At 39.3% G+C, this 20,052-nt stretch overlaps 2 protein-coding genes across 6 annotated transcripts in view; one reads left to right on the top strand and one right to left on the bottom strand.

Annotated features, from left to right (window-relative positions):
• The window catches only part of Tcerg1 (transcription elongation regulator 1), a 49,777-nt gene extending 37,182 nt beyond the window's left edge, over positions 1-12,595 (top strand). For 2 of the 5 annotated variants that reach the window (XM_075968745.1, XM_075968747.1), the window contains 7 exons: positions 2,384-2,534; positions 6,294-6,458; positions 6,850-7,032; positions 7,942-8,121; positions 8,776-8,859; positions 10,259-10,359; positions 11,513-12,595. In XM_075968745.1, coding sequence (XP_075824860.1) covers positions 2,384-2,534; positions 6,294-6,458; positions 6,850-7,032; positions 7,942-8,121; positions 8,776-8,859; positions 10,259-10,359; positions 11,513-11,714 — 1,066 coding nt within the window. In that variant the 3' untranslated portion in view covers positions 11,715-12,595. Of the gene's footprint in view, positions 1-2,383; positions 2,535-6,293; positions 6,459-6,849; positions 7,033-7,941; positions 8,122-8,775; positions 8,860-10,258; positions 10,360-11,153; positions 11,248-11,512 lie in introns of all 5 variants that reach the window. The other 3 variants (XM_075968746.1, XM_075968744.1, XR_012910296.1) reach the window with 2 other exon arrangements.
• Positions 12,596-13,746: 1,151 nt separating this feature from the next.
• On the bottom strand, positions 13,747-16,623 carry Gpr151 (G protein-coupled receptor 151). Its single transcript, XM_075970858.1, has one exon. The coding sequence runs from the start codon at positions 16,552-16,554 to the stop codon at positions 15,286-15,288; it is 1,269 nt and encodes a 422-aa protein (XP_075826973.1). The 5' UTR covers positions 16,555-16,623; the 3' UTR covers positions 13,747-15,285.
• Between the last annotated feature and the right edge of the window lie 3,429 nt (positions 16,624-20,052).

The raw sequence follows: 20,052 nt of genomic DNA, 5'->3' as shown, positions 1-20,052 counted from the left end.
TGTGGCAGAGTGAGTGAGGTAATCAAGTTCTACCTACCTATTTTGTAGATAAGGACCGTAAACAAGCAAATTAGGTGGTGGTGACAAGAGAGGAGTTTGCTGTTGCTCAAAATAGTGTAGGTAGGAGTGGCTTAGTTGGACTGTAGTGGCGTTAGCTTGCTGTTTTTTAACACAGAAGGTAGTGTATTTTAGTTTTGTATTAACATGATTTTTAAAGGGATAAATTAGCCTTATTTTTCCTTCCCACATGAAAGTGTTTTATTGTAGGAGTAAATCTCATTGTATAAGCTTTATAAAGAATGCTTTGTGTTCATGGGAAAATTACCCTTTTCCTGTTTTTGAAGTTTGAGTATAGTTTTTTTGTATTAAAAAAAATCCCAGGCCAGGCAAGCTGTAAATCTCAGCAGCTGCCTGGAGGAGGAGAATGAGAAGATCCGAGCCATGTGAGCAGGCTTAGAGATCAGATAGTGGTTAGACAGGTGGTGCATGATGGGGAGACGCTGTAGAGGAAAAGTAAGAAAGCCCGAAGTTCTGGTCAAAGCCCACTTTGGTTCTGGCCACATCTAAAAGAAAGAAATAGCACAGAGGACAAGTTGACCTTTCTGTTAGGACTGAGAAAGGTAGGCAGCCCCAGCTGAACCTCATGACTGTTTGGCTTGTAGGAACTGCCCCTTTACCTCATTATGTCCTTAGCCTAGAGCCATTATCTTTGTAGTTGACATTCTGGGGTTGGCGAAGAGTTTTAGAATTAAAAATTGGTATTTTTAGTCAAATTTGGGAAATTCTGGCTAGTGATTTTATGTCCTCATGTACTCTTGGCTCTTTTGGGGGTCTACCTGTTCATGGATTAGTAAGTTCCTGGCTCCCCACCGTCAGTCATTTCTGTGGCTCATCCTTTGTTACTAATCTCACTTTCACATAAATGACCTTAGTGTGTCCATTATAATGTTAAACATACTCAGTTAACCTTTCTTAATGGTTTTAACTTTTGTAAACATTTTTTCTGGTTTGGGTGTTCATGCATTTAATCTCAACACTCTGGAGGCAGAAGCTGGTGGATCTTTGTAAGGTTGAAGCCAACTTGTGTGTTGAAACTTCTTATTAATTAAGATAATTTTCAGTTGTTTGAATTGATTTTTATTTTTCTAGTGTAATTATAATAGCTTGAAAACATTGATTGATTCTTAGAACAGTATCTGGATGTCTGTCTAGGGTTTGTTTTCCCTGAAGCTATGTACATAATTCTTTGTATGTATCGTATTTTTTAATATTTAGCATTATGGATTTTACAAACTCTGTACTCTTATATCTTCCATTTGCTAAGCAGACAGTGTAATTACTGGCTTGACTTTTATTTTTACTAGGGTGGACTTCTGCAAATGGAACTATCTCCCTTATGGGCTTGCTTGATACTATTCTTTCAGCATATTTGAAAGTCTATTATCTCTGTAGTTTTTTATTTTTAATTATGTGTGTGTATGTCTATATGAGGGTGTGAGTGCAGTGACATGCAGAGACCATAAAGGGTGTTGGATACCCTGGAAGTGGAATTATAGGTGGTTGTAAGCCATCTGAGGTAGGTGTTGGAAACCAAACTCAGCTCTGGCTGTTCTAAAACTTGCTATGTAGATAAGGCTGGCCTCGAACTCAGAGATCCATCTGCCTCTGCCTTCCTAGTGGTAGGATTAAAGGTTGTGTGCCACCATGCCCTGACGCTTTTTCACTCTTAGCTGTGATGACAGCAGAGCAAATGGTTGTGCCATGCTTTTCAACAGGTAGGTTGTGTCTGAGGCCCATTGGGAATTACCCCTCAAGGAGTCTTCTGGGGAAATCTTGTCTCTAGGACTTCTTCCTCTGCTCTTTTAGTGCACAAATTCTTGTGGCCACTGTGTTACATGCACCTAGCTCTGCACCTTGGGCAGTTACATGAAGATATATAACAGGGTATACCTCATGAAGTCTCTCCTTTCAGGTACCGTTACTCCTACCTGATAGCATCTGCTGTACATCAGTTGCCTATGTACTTTGTTCAGTTTAGGAAGAGTCAGTCAGATAAGCTATCCCATTGTGTTTGAAGCAAGCCTTGGCTACATAACTTTTGGGTAGTAGATGAGTTATTAAGCCTCTAGATACATTCTTCATCTTGGTGTGTGCCTTTATTAAAAGGTAATTTATTACATTCCCTGATTGGCTGGTGACACACAACCACCAACCACATTTTCAGTTAGGGCCTCTTTCTTTCCTTACTGTATGTCACTGTTGAGATTTGGGACCTACACGTCTGTGGCACATAATTCTTGCTAGGAAAATGGTGTGTTCCTTCTATGCTTGTTTTACAAACAAGTAGTCAACTAAAGCTAGCATACTGATCATTTTCTTATAGAGCTACTTTTAGTGAATTTGCTGCCAAACATGCTAAAGATTCAAGATTCAAAGCAATTGAAAAGATGAAAGATAGAGAAGCATTGTTTAATGAATTTGTGGCAGCTGCAAGGAAGAAAGAAAAAGAAGATTCGAAGACCAGAGGTGAGAAGGTAAGATGATTTATTTTTAGTGGCCTGTTTGGTGGAATGAGGACTAATTATTATACTATTTCCTAACCTTGTTTGTAGGCACAAGGAATTGGATCAGTGTTTTGCACAATTGTTGGTATAATATATATTATACATATATATTTTCATAATCCTTATTTTAGAAACGTCAGTAAACTATTTTGAATTGCTATTAAATAAGGTATCTGGTAAACCTGGGACTAGGTTTTAGAACTACGTGCTCCATGGTAACTAAAGTGTGTTAAGATTTCAGAAGTCTTTATAAATACTAACATTTGAATTTCAAAGGGCTTCTTAATCTTTTTATTGCATAAAATATCATTTTAGTAAGTTTCTAATCTTTCAGTAAATGTATCTTACATATAAATTATTGCTTTTCAGAATTAAAGGTCAGCTATTAAAGATTAATGCGTCTGAAATGTCATTTGATAGCAATGTCAGGAATAGAGAGCTCACCACTGTGGAGGCAGAACAGTGGGGAGATGGCACTGCGAGCCATCAAAACAGCTACTCTCCTGAGTGTTCCAGTATGCTTTGTAATGGGGGAAATAGTCCCTCTGGAGCCTCATCATTCCTGATACTCAAAATTGCTTCCTATTGTGGGAAGCTAAAATGTTATAAATTCTATTAAGAAACGTTGTTAGGGAAATCATCCCAAGTCTCATTGTTCAGAAACCTCTTCCAATTAAAATAGTGAGAATATTAGATGAACTCTGGTTATCTGATATGTTGGGCTTCAAAGTAAACTTTTATAGAATTACTTTACAGATAATTTTGAATGATTATGCTTCTTAAAAGAAATGTGCAGAATTATCATGTAAACAGAAATTACATGAATATTTTATATATCTGTTAGGATCACATAAATGAATTGCTACTCTTTTTTTTAATGTGTTTTTTATTTTTATTTTATGTTCATTGGTGTTTTACCTGCATGTATGTTTGTGTGACGGTGTCAGAAACCCTGGAACTGAAGTTACATTTAGTTGTGAGCCGCCATGTGGGTGCTGGGAATTGAACCTGGTTCCTCTGGAAGAGCAGCTAGTGCTCTTATTCTGCTGAGCCATCTCTCTTGCCCCTACTTTTGACTTTTAGAATAATGTATTTAATTAACAAAAACCAAACGATCATTTGCTAGTATATGATTACACTTAATGTAAATTTTTTTTAATTTAATTTTCTATAAACATGTTTGGAATAACTTAAGAATTTTATTTTATAATAAAACTTTGCAGTTTTATTCTATGTGGTTTTTTCCCCCCCAATTATGAACTGATTGGCCCAGTATTTCAGGCTCTTCTTATTAACTAATTCTTATAACTTGTATTAGCCAATACTTGTCTATTTTGGTGCCTTTTTTGGCGAAGCAGTCACATCTTGCCTTCTGTGCGACTGGGTCACACTGTCTTTGTTTTAACAGCTGCCCTGTGCTGCTTTTGGTATTAGGGGTCTCCTAGTTGTGCTGTTGTTGCTTTAGCGTCCCGAAGTTCTGCTACTTCCATAGGTTATTTTTAGAAGTTTCCCCTGATATCCCTACAGTGTGGTGTCCCCAGTCAAGAGCATTCAACAGAGAGGACAGCAAATAAATCCGAATAAAGACTTCTATAAAATCTTTATCCTCTAGATTATAAAGACAGATTGAACTAATTTAAAAAATGCAAAACAGATTGCTAGACCATCAGAGAATTTACAAGGGTTAAGTGTAATAGATTTTATGTTCACATTTTGTGGTATTTAGTTAATAAATTTTATCTCTTTTCCTCTGTCTTGTTTCGGTTAATCTTAGACTTTAAAAAGTGTCACCTTGTTATTGGTAAGACTGCTGGCAGCAGTAGCAGCGTATGGATAATTAGGGTCTGCTTCACTGTAGCTTTTCATTTTGTAAAAACATGCCCTTAGAGTTGATTGGCTTTTACCTGATGGGAGTGTGCATTTTGTTTGTGAAGCCAGTGCTTGAGCTTTTGTTTACTGCTGCTTACTGGGAACACTTCGTCCTTTATAACTGCACCTTTGAAGGCAACAGTAGTGGAGTTAATCATGTCAGGAAATTTGCATTTTTTTCTGTCTAAAGTTGTGTGCTGTACAGTCTATTTTTGCTGTGGTAAGGATAAAAAACAGGCTGTGAGTTAAGCTGATGGTAAATTTTATTTTTCCCATTCATTTATTAACTACTTTTCTTCATACTTAGCAGCTTTAGTAGGCTTGTCATGGTAATGCCAACAATGAAAAGATTTTAAGAGTTTATTTATAGTATTTGTTTATGTATCACACATGTTAAAAACTGTAACTACTTTATATAGTTTATATATCTAGTGTTTGAAGAGTTTTAAGTTAAAATAAATTTCCATGGCTTAAATCTTTTTGACACAAAGTACATGTGTTATATTAGTGTAAATTTCACCTTCTAGTTACCAAATACACCTAGGAATTTGGTTTATTAGATACAAAGTTGACATGTGAATTTTTATTATACTATTTGCCATTATATCAAATGCTTTAATACTTGAAAAACTGGGCTTATGGGCATTTCTTATTAATTCAAGCTAAGATAAGGTTCAAGTTTAATAGCGAATTCATGGCTGATTGGCTCAAAAATATTTCTAATACAGACGTTCTTTGTTTTAGAACTTTACAAATGATTTTCAAAAAGAACATAACTTCCCATAATCCTAATAGGAGAAATGTGGTTCTGAGAGGACATGATACTAGGAATAGACAGAAAGCATCATCCGTTCATTCTTGTGCGACACATCTTAGATTATTCTAATGCCATTTCTAATTCCTCCTTCCTCGGTCAGGAGAAAGGTAGAATATTTAAATCCCAGTGGTAAAAGGGAGACTTAACCGAAATCCTTTGTTGAACTTACTCTGGGTTATCTTCTTTTGTAACAGTACGTAATAATCAAAGGATGAACATGTAAAACCCAGTGGAGATTCATAAAGCAAGTGCCCCCCCACGTTTTCTCCCCTGTTAAACAGACCTCTCTTGGGGTTGAGGTCTGGGTTTAGTATTACTTAGGGCCTTTGACACTGAATTTGATGATAGTACTTGACAAATGTGTATACTCTAAACTTTATTACAAAGTGAATGTGCACTTACTACTCAAAAAGTAGACACTGGAATACTTTTGTAAACTAATTGTAGTTATAAAAATTTGTATAATTTACTTAGGAAAGTAGGTATAAATATTATGTTTTTAAAGCAAATAGAAGATTTAAATTCTTTTATTTTAGACATTTGATAGCAGGTCATAAAAACTTGCTATTTATGTTCAGTGATTTCTGGATTCTCTCTTAATTTTAATGAATGAAAATTATTCATCTAGTTTTTAAAATGAATCATTCTTACCATCTTCATCTTAAAGTATTTTGCTGTGACTTCATAAGTCTGGATCTTGCTAACACTGTGTGCATCTCAGTTCGAGTTGATGTTCCGTATGAAAACACGCAGCCCTGGACTCAAAGGCTGTAAGCAACTAAATGCTGTTGTCTATAGTTTAAAATATCCTGGTGGGGATTTGGCAGATTTTAAGTAGTCTGTATGCATCTTGAGTTTTATCTTTTCTTAATAATGGGGGGAAATGCTCTTTCAGTAAGATTCATTGCCCTCCAAGTAAGTGACTTTTAAAAGTTACTATGATCATGTTTCAGGTAAGAAGTAGGTTGTTGAGTTGTTAATTACTTAGACAAGGAGAATTTCTCACAGTGCATCATCTTGCTCCCTCTTGTTTTAAAATGTAGATTAAATCGGATTTCTTTGAGCTGTTATCCAATCATCACTTGGACAGTCAGTCTCGATGGAGCAAAGTAAAAGACAAAGTAGAAAGTGACCCACGGTACAAAGCAGTGGATAGTTCTTCAATGAGAGAAGACCTTTTCAAACAGTACATAGAAAAAATAGCTAAGGTAACAGTTATACTCCCTGGTATTATACCCTTGGGTATTACATTGCTTAATGTTGTTTAAGAGTGTATGTTGCTTGGATATTGGGGTGGAATTATGAATCTTGTAGTTGATTGAGAGGACATGTTTAGAAATGTTCTGTGCAAAAATTACACTTGAACACTTGTTGACAAGGTGTTTTATGGGAGAAAAAAATCTTCAAGACAAAGAGTTTCTCTGTGTAGCCCCTGGCTATCCTGGGACTTGCTCTGTAGACCAGGCTGGCCTTGAACTCATAGGTCACTTGCCTTGCCTTCCAAGTGCTGTGACTAAAGGCGTGCACTGCCACTGCCCAACTTATGAAAAAAATCTTAATGATGTTGATAAGGAGGATAATGTAATTTTATTTTTACAGAATTTAGATTCAGAAAAGGAAAAGGAGCTAGAAAGGCAAGCCCGAATTGAGGCAAGCCTCCGAGAACGAGAAAGAGAAGTTCAAAAAGCACGTTCTGAGCAAACTAAAGAAATTGACCGAGAGAGAGAACAGCACAAACGAGAAGAAGCAATCCAGAATTTCAAGGCTCTTCTGTCTGACATGGTACTTTTCTTCTGAATACTGGATGTTGGAAGTCCATTTTATTACCAATGTTCTGTAAATTGATTATGAAATATTTCTTATTTGTGGAGCATTTAAAAATTGAATTCTTGGTATTAGTACTATTGGCATAGGAAAACAAGAAGTTTCAAAGTTCAATGTTTTACAAATAAAAATTTGTAACTTCAAAACAATTTTTAAGATAGGTTTTGGTGAAAGCCATCTTGAAATATTACATACTGCCATTGAAATGCTGAGCATAATTGGACTTTTTCTGGATGTTTTAGGGCTCAATTTTCCTAATGCTGTGACCTTTTAGAACAGTTTCTCATGTTGTGGTGACCCCCAACTGTATAATTATTTTCATTACTACATTTTTTTAATTTGACACATTTTGAGACTTGTTTAAACTTTTTAGTGGTCATAACTGGAAGATGATCAGCTTCTCGTTTTTACCCACTACCCCCAGCTTGAGTATTATTCATCATGTAATTGATCACTGGGAGTTAAGGTGTCTGTTCTAAAATAGGTATTAGGTGACTTCTTAACTAAAATGGCATTAATCACAAGGTTTTTGCTTAAATTACTGGAAATGTACATTGCTTGGTTGTTGATTAACCTGGTGGTAAGCTAATCTCCTGAACAATTTACTTTCTAAATGTTGTACGTAAAGTGGTCTTTTACCACAGGATTCCTTTATGAGGTAATGTAGTCAAAAGGTTGTTTGTTTTTCAGGAAATATATTTTAGTTTTGAATGTGACTACCTTTGTAAAGCCCAGATGAAGTTAATAATTTCTGATCACAGTGTTGAGCTTCTTATTGTGTAAATACACAAAGTCTACTTGGTGGTGTTTGTGGGTGTGCGCATGCATGTGCACACACCAAGTATGCACATTGTTCTTTGTTTTTAGGTACGTTCTTCTGATGTGTCATGGTCTGATACAAGGAGAACCCTCCGGAAAGATCACCGCTGGGAATCTGGGTCCTTACTGGAAAGAGAGGAGAAAGAGAAGCTTTTTAATGAGCACATTGAAGCACTTACCAAAAAGAAAAGGGAGCACTTTAGGCAGCTTCTGGATGAAACTTCTGCGGTGAGAGTCCCTGTCTTTTATTTCTGGAATCTTCATTTATAGTTTGATAGTACAATATACTAACATAGTTTTTGGTGTCTTGGTCAGACCCATTTTTGAATTCTTAGGCATTATGACATTCTCTTCTGATTTTCCCCCCTTTAAAACATGCCACTATGTCACTTGTCAGGAATGGATGAGTTCTTTTTGCAGCTTCCACATGTATAGTTGCTTCTCTGGACTGAAATGACTGAGCTGAGCATTGCCAGCGGGCTCTCCTTCTGTCCTTCTGTGTGCAGTGTGGTGCTATAGCCCCTTACCTGGCAGTTTGTATGCTTTGTTATCCAGGTTTTGTTCCTGTTTATCTGCTCTTTTTAGTGATGGTTTCTTCAGAAGTTATGATGTTTGCCCATGTAAATACAGGGTTTGCAGGTGATTGTCTTAGGCTACCTTCAAAGTATGGCCATGAAAATAACTCTTGTGTCAAGTCAGCAAAAAGAAATAGTATTAAAGCTGCTCCCTGTCCCTAACTAGTCCAGTTACGCTTGGGCATTACGAGAGATTGCAGGTCAGTGTGTAATATTATGTACCATATGTGCTGCAGTTTGACTCCCTGAGTAAACGGGAATTGTATTTATGTTTTCTCTTCATTTGTTTTTTTTTTTTTTTCCAAAGATTACCTTAACATCCACATGGAAAGAAGTGAAAAAAATAATTAAGGAAGATCCTCGGTGCATTAAGTTCTCCTCTAGTGACAGGGTAAGAGGATTTGGGATATCTCTTTATGGCACTTGGGTTTGCATGGAATTAACTATGTCGCTCAGGTACACTACAACACCTTGAAGTTTATAAATACTAATAGGTGGACATGTCATTAGTGGCTCGACCAAACATGAAACTGATTTTTACAAACATGATTTTAAGTGAAATAGAAACCAGGATTTAGGTACATTTTATTTATTTGCTTTGTTTTTCAAGATAGGATTTCTCTGTAAGTTCCTTAACTGTCCTGGAATTCACTTTGTAGACCAGGCTGGCTTCGAACTCATAGAAATCCACCTGCCTCTCTGCCTTCCTAGAGCTGGGATTAAAGTCATGTGCTGAAATGCCTGTCTTTCAAGTACATATTTTTAAAATTTGTGCTTCATACATTAACAAGAAAGCAGTAATCTAAAGCTTAGAATTTTAATTAGTAGGGTTGAGTTTGTGTTTAAGGATCTTACCAATTGAAAGAAACTATACTTAGTTTCTGGTAGGAGAATATTAGGCTGGCAGTTAGTACTCATTTCCTTTGAAGTCACTGACAAACAGTGTGAGGTCCTGAGTTTCTGCCGAGGAGACTACAGTAGCAGAGTCTCCTGTGCATGAGATTTTAAAAGCAGAGCCAAGTTCTTGTGCACTGGCTTCTGTGTAGGAAAGAAACTCACCGATGTCTCATATAGGAAATAATACAGCAAAATAACTTTCCATAATACACCGTTTGTCCCTCTGCTGTTACTTATTTTGTCATTGATTGGTATCTCTAGGTCTGACATTGAAAAGCCCAGAGACTGAATTTCTCAAACCTTAGTCAAACTTGACTAAGTTGAATTTTTGATGTGTTTACCACAAAATATGTAGAACTAGGAAAGAGTCATAGACTGATAGCCAGAGGACCCACTGACAGTTCCTAATTTACCTCACTGCTCATAAGGAAGTGATAGCAAGGTCTATACAGATAATACAGAACTTGCATTACAATTCCTCACGAGAAAGCCAAATGCACAATATGTACTTATGTTCTGAGTGTTCTCTTGCTCTGTATATTCATACATTATATGGCATTATTCTTTGTGCTGGAAGATAGACACTCTATAGGAAATGAGTGCTTGATTCTTAGTGCCTTGTTTCTCTTGTGCTTACTTCCTGAGGACATTATGAAGACAGCTTTCACTTTAGCTGAATGTACCTCCACACCCTTGTGGTTTTCTTTCTTTCTCCTTAAGAATGTGTAGGTTATATACTACAGTAAGTTCTATAGAAAAAAAAAATCATTTCTTTGTCTTTTTCTATTCTGAATTTTATTACAGGACTCACAGATTACGGCTTTAATAAAGAAGTTGTTTTAAAGTTTATGGGTTTTCTCGTTAATCTTAATTTTTTTCCCCTATCCCTGCAGAAAAAACAAAGGGAATTTGAAGAATACATCAGAGACAAATACATCACTGCCAAAGCTGACTTCAGGACACTCTTGAAAGAGACCAAATTCATCACGTACAGGTGCGTGCAGTCAGGTGCTCCACTGGCAGCGGTGTCTCCTAGCCTGTACTCTGATGGCAGAGCATACTGTTCACTCACACACATGTTGACATTGTGAGTTGTAGGGGTCAGAAGATGCCAGCTCTCCGCAAAGGCAGATACAGGCTGTACTACAGTACCTTTTTGATTTTGTTTTGTTTTTTTAAAGAAAGGGCCCAGATGTCAATTCTTATTTTGTGTTATCTACATCCAGTTTTTAAATACACTTTTATTTTTACTTCACTGCTTCTTTTTACTTTTTTGAGGACCCTCAACTCTTTAAGAATTGGAATTCATGAAGAGACTTGAAATGAATTCTTCACTATGAATTATCTTTGCCTCCTCTGAGAACTGCTGAGTGTGGTTAGACTGTCAATGCCTGAAATCATCTTGTTAAGGCAGAAAAATCATTTTTTCCCTCTTGGGAAATCAGTTTGCTGGATACATTTATTTTTTTAAAAAAAATCAGAGCCCTTAAAAGAAGGTTTTGGTGTAGCACACCCAGTAATCCATCACCACTAGTAACCTTTCATCAGGAAATCAGTTTGGCATTGCCTTCAGTCATGTGCAAGGAACTAGTTATGCTTCATGCTCCAGCATTTCTTCCTTTAAAGACAACCTTGATGAAGGGTGTGCACGGGAGGATAGATAGTGCTGAGGGTGTGGTTCTCAGGTGTTTTGTCATTTGGATTTTTTGGTCAGGATCCTTAATGTTTTGCATCAGCTTGGGCTTTTAAATTAGATGTGAAGTAAGACTTCTTTCTACATTTTTATAGTTAATTTAGTGAAAGATGTGAAAGTGAAAGCTTGTGAAAGATGCTGGGATTGGCAGCCCCGCAGACTGAAGTCCTCTGTTCATCCACAGAACAGGTACAGCACGGGCAAGATTTACCTACCCACCCTCAGCCCTGATCTGGAGGGACCACCAGTAGGGGTGGGAGGGTAATTCAGCTTCTGAGGCCCTTTCACTCCTTGGAGTCTTTGCCGAGGCGATTTACAAAGGTGACTGCTGCAGTGAAATTTTTCTTTAAAAAAAGTGGAAACACAATTAGGAACTAGATGGACATTTCCGGCTCATTTCTGAAAGACCAGTGAACAGCAGTCAGTAATTCTTGTACTTTTTTTCTTATTTCAGATCCAAAAAGCTAATCCAGGAATCTGACCAGCACCTGAAAGACGTAGAAAAGATTTTGCAGAATGACAAACGGTATCTAGTACTGGACTGTGTACCAGAGGAGAGGAGGAAACTGATTGTGGCCTACGTTGATGACCTGGATCGCCGGGGTCCACCTCCACCTCCCACAGCATCAGAGCCCACTAGACGATCAACAAAATAATTCTAAATACCCTTCCCCGGGCTCTCTGTTATTGAAAACGCTTGCATGAGCCAAATGTTCAGGTTTTTACATACATGTGCATTAGTCAACCTATTGCGAAACCACCTGATGAGCAGAAGAAGCAATTGTGAACAGTCTCTGAACAGAACACTTTGAAAATAGTTAATGCTTTTCTTTGTGTGGCATGACTGACATACATACTCAAATATAGGCTGTCTAGTAAATTTAAAATCTTGAAGCTAAAAATCATCCTTTTCTGAGGTGTGGAAGTCAGTGACTTGGTGGTGTTCTCACCAGCAGTGTTACTCAGCAAGACAGGAGCCTTTGTGGTTGGAGCTTGCAAATATCACAAACTCCAAGAAAACTAAGGGGTTTGTTTTGATTTTGGTTTTTTTAAGCGGGTAAAAGAGAAAACACTGAATTGAATTCTTGCGGAGACTATGACTATTCTAATGGACACACTTTGACCTTTGTCTCTAAAGAACAGTTTAGTTGTATTTGTTTACTTCTGTGCTTTGATTCTCCCCTCTGAGTTAGAGGCCAAGTCTTGTTTAGCCCAGGAGAAGATTTATTTAGTAATTTCTTCTCAGGTATGAACACATTCTTAACTAACATGTTGACCAGAATAGAATCCTGGTTAAACATACTTTATTCTCCAGTGAATGATATTTACCGAAATTCTGAATTAGATACAAAATTACCTTTCTGGGTGTTCCCTGTAAACTACTCCTGTTTGAATGTTGAACTTTTGTTTCTAAAGTTTAATTTTAAGATGTTTGAATGTTCAGTTTATGTATTTGAACTACAATAAACCAACCCTTTTATATATGTGGATTGTAAATGATTATTGTTACACAATATATTTTATAAAAACTCTTAAACCTGTTTTTTTTTTTTATTTTTAAAGAAAGCAAGTGAGATTTGAGACAACTGACTCTTGGATAGTATGTAGTTTTTAAAGGCTTGACTATGATATTGTATTTCCAATATAAAAGACAAGAAATTTTGTAGAAAGCCTATTCCTTTTCCCTTTGTGTGCCTGTGTGTTCAGAGTCTTTTAATGCTACCTGGGGCTTAGAGGCAAGAATATTGTTATTTTTGTTTTCTTGTTTTTATCTTCTTAACATATCAAAGGTTTGTGCCTTTTGGGCTTCCTTTCAACTTGTCATGTATGTACCATGAACTTTCCTTTGATGTTCAGTTAAATTCTCCTGGCTTTCCCTTTTCTCTCTCTGTCTCTCTCGTTATCTTGTTCTCTCTTTGTAAATCCTATGTTGTTCTCATAGGTTGCTAGTACCAGGGTGCCACATAAATAAGATGTGTGAGAATATAGGTTAATTACCTTACCTCTAGTCTCCCACCTTCCAGGATGGCAACAAAGCCTGAGAAAGGAAGAAATACCGGCTGGCCTATTTGTGTTATGTATGACATTCCTGTCCACTCTTTAGTGTTGGGTGTCATAGAAACTATGAAGCCTGGTATTGATGAGCAGACTGAGCTCTAAAGCTGTGTGATAGACAAGTAGAATTTATACACCACCTCTTTTGAAATTCACGTTTATAAATTTAGTTTTTGTTTTGTAAGGAGTGAGACTGACTGAATGCTTGCCAAAAGGAAAACTATTACCGAAGTGTGCCTTCCTTCCCTGAGGCCTTCATTCTGAGTTCCGTGTGGTAGTGTCTGCACATCCACCACATCTGTCATCATAGAAAGAGTAAAGAAACAGCTCCATTAGATAGAGCTCCTGCTTCCTAGTTTGGGCACACAGTCTTTGTGTGGACTTTTCTTAGAAGGAGCAAGGCAGTTCTTCCCTTGCAGATTTTTAAAGAGATCAGATCAGACTCTGATGTTCTTAATGAACAATTCATTATAATTATATGTTGTTTTATGTGTAGCTTAAGGTGTTACTGCAGCTTATCTAGAAACCTGGGACTTTGTCACCCTCAGGCTACCTCATAAAGCCCTCTTGTTCTCAGTGATGGTTTGAAATGCTAATTCAAGACACAAGACAGCATTAAGTCTGTAACACCTGTCAGAAGTAAAGCATCGCTTTTATTTCTTTACAAGTCAAGATGTCATATACTTGAAGCTTACACTCTACATATTATGTCTATAAAACAAAAGCTTCTTTTCAGTTCCAGTGGCAGCTCTTCATGTATCTGGATTCACAAAGCAGTTATTTTGGAATCTTGGGCTATACTATTATTTATTTTAAAATGACAGCTTCAAATCCAGTTTATCCTGAAACAAGTAAAAAGGCAGGCAGCTTTGTCTCTGGTGAATACTACAGCCTTTTGTAGTAAAATCATTTCAAGACTGAATATTGCAAATGACAGTTCTTGGTACTGTACAGAATATTCCCCAAACTCCTCCCTTGCTTGTTTTAGAGGCATTCTTATTCTCAGAAGTACCCAACAGTGGAAAAACCCCAAAATTCCATTAATGGAGCAGCTAAGAATCCTAAGTGTCTTTTTATCTTTAAGGGGGATGCACGATCATGCTTTATTGGCTTGCTGCTCTGCTCAAATTTTCCACATCTAGGAGCTCCGAGTGCTTATATTGGTCTTTGCTTTGCATAGTCCTTGGGACCATTCTCGTGTTTCCTAAATTTCGTGTTATTATTTGCTGGGTTCTCTCTCTTTTTGAATGTGTACTATTCCATTTTGTTTTACTTGATTATATATCTTAGAAACCCTGCAATATTTTAAAAGTTGAGGGTATTCAAGTTTGATGACACAGGGAAAGTCCCCCCTCTTTCTCCTTCATGCTTGTCTGTAACCAGTAGCTAATACCTGTATCATTAGCTTCAGCTTACAGTCTACCTTAAAGAACAGAGATCAAGGAGAATACTCTTAGAAGAGACATTATAGTTTGAAAATTCTCTGCATTGTGATACATATAGAATGTCATGTTAGGCTACTAATATTCTCAGAGTTTTAATCCAAAACTCATTCAGGTATATTTTTCAAGATTGAAACAGCTTTTATACTGTAAGGCAAAACTTGAATTTACTTAAACTTGGGCCCCAAAAGCCATGGTTTGAAGTTAGCCCAGAATAGAAGATGTATTCATTATTTTGTAAATTTTGTTCAGGAAAATTACATGGACTTGATATTAGCAAATACTAAAAGCTAATGGAGAGAACTACAAGTAAAATTTACACTTTAAAAAAAGCCAGAGGAGACACAGATTTTGAGCTATGCTTAGATGAAATATAACTTGCTGACTGACTTGAGGCCAGCAGTTTCGGGAAGATAGAGAGAGAGTACATGGGCTCAGTCTGATAAACTACTCCAGCCAGTGCAGTACCTGGCTGTGTTTAGGGGGTACCCTGGGCATATGTTACTGTGAACCCAATAATCACTTTACATAACACTTGTAACGAGTTCTTTAGACAGGGAACTCTGAAGCCTAAGCACTGCATGCCAGTCTACTTACCGGTTGAATGGTTTGGAAATGCAGATAGAAACCTTTGCAATTTCTAATGGTAACTTAGAGTCAGGATAAGGCTAAGCAACAGCCCAAGTAAATACAATAATCACAATTTGTTTTTCTTTGAAAATCAAGTCCATTAATTGCAACCATCTGTCTCTTGGCCTTCATGTTCCCAGGGTACAGGGTCATTGTCCTGCACTGAAGGGACCGCATCCCTCTCATGCCAAAACTGCTCAACGTCAGGGAGGATGGGAGCCACTGCCTTGTCAGTTTTCTCTTTGCTGGAGTTGGGAAAGGCAGGTCTGTCTGTCTCTTGAGTGGATGTTTGGGGCTCTGGAGACGGAGTCTTGTCAGGGAGGGCCTCCGTGTTTCCCGCTGGTGCCCCCTGAACCTCCGAGGCAGCTGCAGGTGTTCTGGTTATCATCCATTTCCATAGGCCTTTCAAGCCTGCCTTGACCTCTTCAGACATCACTAGAAAGATGAGAGGGTTTGCTGTAGAGGTGGAAAACATGAGGACTTGAGACAGGGCTATAAAACCCTGTGGTGGCAGCGGACCTCCAGCCTTCAGATGCCATACCCACAGCCAGGCTACCCATTCGGGAAGCCACAGAAGAGCAGAGGTGGCTGCAGTGCTTAGCAGCATCACTGTGAGTTGCTTTGAGCGCATCTGGTTTCTAAGGCTTTGCGTTTTCGTACCTCGCTTTTTGCATTGGTCATAAGCTCGCCAGAAATAGAAGCTGGCTAGAAGTAAAGGAAGGCAAAACACCAGGAGAGGGTAGAGCTTACCGAACATTGACATGAATTCTTTGGCCACAGCTGGCACATCCAGGAGGCACATTTCCACACCTCCGTGAAGCCTGGTGGTGCTAAAGAACCATTCTGGCAGGGGAAGCAGGCTGGCTACAACCCAGATGGCCACCAGCACTGACCAGATGGTGCAGTTGTGGATACTCACTTGCTTGCCTGGGTCTCTTGCATACATGAAGCACACTTTGGCAACTACAGCAGTTGTCAAACTCTTGGCTGCCATGCATGTGTGGATGAACCAGTCAGAGGACTTGCAGACAAACCAGCCGAGATCCCAAACACCTTTGGAGTATGCTGTAGCTCGGACAGGTGCAGAGAAGAGCAGGAGAGAGATGTCAGCCAGGCTGAGATTCAGAATCAGGGAGTGGATCATGGACGGCTTGCTTTTCCAAACACCATGAAGGAGGATGCCAATCACACATAGATTCCCCACGAAGCCCACCAGGCACACAGCCACCAAGAGAGCCGGAATGACGGTCCTCCAGTCCTTGGAGTCAGATGGCAGGTACCCTCCTGCAAAGTGGAGGTAGGCAAACGACACGTTCATGATGCTGGAATTGGAATCGGCAAAGACAGCGGCCAGCATTGCCTTTTCCATGGAGCTCCTCCCTGCAGATATTAGCTTCTGGTTTAGGTTGGTCTTTCTCTTAGCCCTTTTGCATAAGAATAAAAAAATGCCCTCTGCCGTCCACACTGACGACACTTCTGGACCCTCCCCTTGCGTGTTCGCTGACAATGGAAGGCTGGCTGCTGAGCTTTTGTGCTGCACACAGTATACCTGTGACTGCATGGAAGGACGGGCAGCAGGAGCGTGTTGATACAGCTCATTAGCAAGTCTAATACTAAATACCAGCTTCATGAGGTGATAACACATGCCCATAAATGATAAATGAGTCGAAACATACACGTAAGTAGGGGTGCTCCCCTGGGGTGAGGGCAGCCATGGGAGGGGAGGATCATTAGAAGAGGTATTTTTTTTCAATCAGTTATTTCTAAGTACAGCCTGGTCTGTGGTTGAGTAGACACTACAGGAATCCAGGTCCTTTGAATTTTCACATGCATCAGGATCCAATAGCTTGACGGTCTAGACAGGGCCCAAGAGTTATCTCCTACCAAGTTCCCATCGGGTGTTGTTGCTGCTGCTGCTGCTGCTGCTGCTGCTGCTGCTGCTGCTGCTGCTGCTGCTGCTGCTGCTGGGAGACCACAATTTAACCAGTGTTCTCTCCCCTCTTGTCTTTCCTCTGCAGACAGGAACATTCTCTCTCCTCAACCCTCACTAGCATATCAGTTCCATGATAGCAGGCACAGTTGGATAGTGAAGAAGTTGGAACAGTGTTTTTAAATCCAGTTATGGATGACCTAAGTTTATTGTGAATTTTCTAGAGGTACTTTTTGGAGCTCTGAACTAGTCTCCATACTAATCAGACCTCAGCAAGTGATAGTGATGAAGCCAAGTGGGAAATGAAGCTTTTCAGAATTTTTATGTTGAAGACTATTAAGGGGCTCTGAGAGGAAGTACCATTTTAAAGTGGAAAAGCCTGCAAGGTGCCACAACTAGTAAAACCAGTTGCTCTGCAAACTCTGGCGACTTGAGATCCACTCCCCAGAGCTGCCCTCTGTCCTCCACAGGCGCGGTGACACACATGGCTGTGCATATATATCATGCACAAAATACACAGTGACAAAAAGGTTGGGGGAAGTAAAGCTCTGGTGAGCGGAATTTCCCAGGCAGTGGACAGTGGGGGGGATCAGAGGAGCTGGCATTGCTCAGACAGGAATAACCCGCAGATGGTACAGTTTATCCAGGGACTGATCTCCCTAACAGGTTTATGGAGAAAGTGTGGTCTAGAAAGCCCAAGGCCTAAAGGTGGGAGCAGGGAGAACCGTCCCACTGAGTGTGGCTGCTCTTAGGCTTCTAGCTCTACTGGCCAGAACAGAACGGCCAGCTGTGACTGAGTCACGCCTCCGGGTCCTAGTACTAATTGTGCAGTTTTTCCCAGGGAGGGAAAAGGAGGGCACAACAAAAACCCTGGATGCCGCAGACATACATGCAGGCAAACACTCAAACATGTAAAGTAAAAATCAATAAAGCTTAAAAGAACCAAAACCAAACCAGCAAGGTGTGTAACAGTACATCCACTGAGAAGGCTGGCTGTGGTGCTGGACTGCAGCTTTTCCCACATACCTAGGAGATGGAACTGGGACGGAAAGGACCAGTGATAGAAAGGGTCCTCTGAGCTATAAATCGGCACATTCTTTTGGTAATGAGAATATTCTAAAATTTTATTTAGAGCAATTTTTCTGAGCAATTAAATGTACCAGTTTACCTTTGATTATATATTCAGAAAGTGCTAATTTGATGAATGTGAACAATGCCTCAGTTTTTGTTTGTTTTGTTGCGGTTGAAACATGGTCTCACTATGTTGCAGTTCTGCCTGCCCTGGAACTCACCGTGTAGACCAGGCTGGCCTTGAAACTCAGAGCGATCTGCCTGCCTCTATCTCCCAAGTAGTGGGACTAAAGCCCTGTGTCACTACACAGTTTGTTTAGTTTTAGTTTTTCAAGAAAATAGTTATTTGGGGTGGAGATAAAGTGAAGATCAGATTTTCTTGCCTTTAGTTTGCTGAGTAGCCACAGGCAGAAGGAGCAGGGAGAAAGACCTAGAAGGTAGGGAGTCGGTAGAAAACATGCCTGGCTTTTCTGGTTTAACAATGGGCCTTCAGCAAAACCTTGTCTGCTTCTGCCTCATGCTCAAGTCTAGCACAATGTAACTGCCACCCCCAGATTTTCTCAGCTGGGTCCCATATAACTTTTTTTCTTCAAAGATTTATTTTTTCTTTATTTTTTTTAAAAAAGAAAACAAACTATCTTTTTTTTTTCGTTACCCATACCAATCCAAGTTCCTACTCCCTCCCCTCCTCCCATTCCCTCCACATATCCTCCCACCCCACCTCTATCCAATTTTCAGAGAGGCTAAGGCACATTGCTTTGGGGAAGGTCCAAGGTCCTCCCCTTATGTCTAGACTGATCAAGGTATCCATCCAAAGAGAAGAGGTTCCCAAAAAGCCAGTACATGCAGTAGGGATAAATCCTGGTGCCACTGCAGTGGCCGCAGTCTGCCCCAGCCATGCAACTGTCACTCACAATCAGAGGAACTAGTTTGGTCCTATGCTTGTTCCTTCCCAGTCCTGCTGGAGTTGGTCAGCTCCCATTAGCTCAGGTACATGGAATTAGAAAACACTATCGTGAGTGAGGTAACCCAGACCCCAAAAGATGAATATGGTATGTACTTACTCATAAGTGAATACTAGCTATAAATAAAGGATTTATTATATATATATGTATGTATATATACATATATATATGCATGAACAACTCGATGCCGGAAGAGGGCATCAGATCCCACTATAGATGATGGTTGTGAGCCGCCAAGTCAGCGCCTCTGGAAGAGCAGCCAGTGCTCTTAACTGTTAAGCCATCTCTCCAGCTCCCCATGTGGCTTTTCCATGACCTACCTCAATGTTGCCAAGATGGACCCTTGAAAATTGTGAAGCGGTGATAAAACGATAAAATGTCTGAGCTATTGGCATTTACTTATTTGGAGATGGGTTTCTCCACACTGAAGAAGAAATGGGTCACTTTTAGGCTGGCCTTAGGAGAATAGGACTTTCTCAGAAAGTGGCAAGATGTTTTTATGGGCCCAGAATGGTCCTGGTTTATCATTTGGAAGCCAATTTAGTTGTTAAAAACGATCCATTGCCAGAGCGGTATGGTAGCACATGCTGTACTTGTAACACTCTGAAGGCTGAAGAAGGAGGGTTGCAAGTTCAAAGTTATCTTGGGTTATATAATGAGATCTTGTTATTTTTTGACATTGAATTAAAATGGAATATTTACTAAAATACAGAAATATACCTTTCTCACATTACACTGTCCTTTTGTTGACTTTCCTCTCACCCACACCACCTTCTTTCAAATGAGAGATGGCTCAATGGTTAAGAGCACTGGTTGCTCTCCCAGAGAACCTGGGTTCAATTCCTAGCACCCACGTGGCAGTTCAGAGCTGGAACTCCAGGGGACCCGACACCGTCACATG

Source organism: Microtus pennsylvanicus, chromosome 4, assembly GCF_037038515.1.
Source record: "Microtus pennsylvanicus isolate mMicPen1 chromosome 4, mMicPen1.hap1, whole genome shotgun sequence".
Lineage (NCBI taxonomy): Eukaryota > Metazoa > Chordata > Mammalia > Rodentia > Cricetidae > Microtus > Microtus pennsylvanicus.
The sequence above is the reverse complement of the archived record's forward strand: the minus strand, read 5'-3'. Positions and strand labels throughout refer to the sequence as shown.

Bases quoted from the DNA above. Each gene is read 5' to 3' on its own strand.
- Gpr151 (XM_075970858.1), bottom strand. From the start codon at position 16,554: ATGGAAAAGGCAATGCTGGCCGCTGTCTTTGCCGATTCCAATTCCAGC.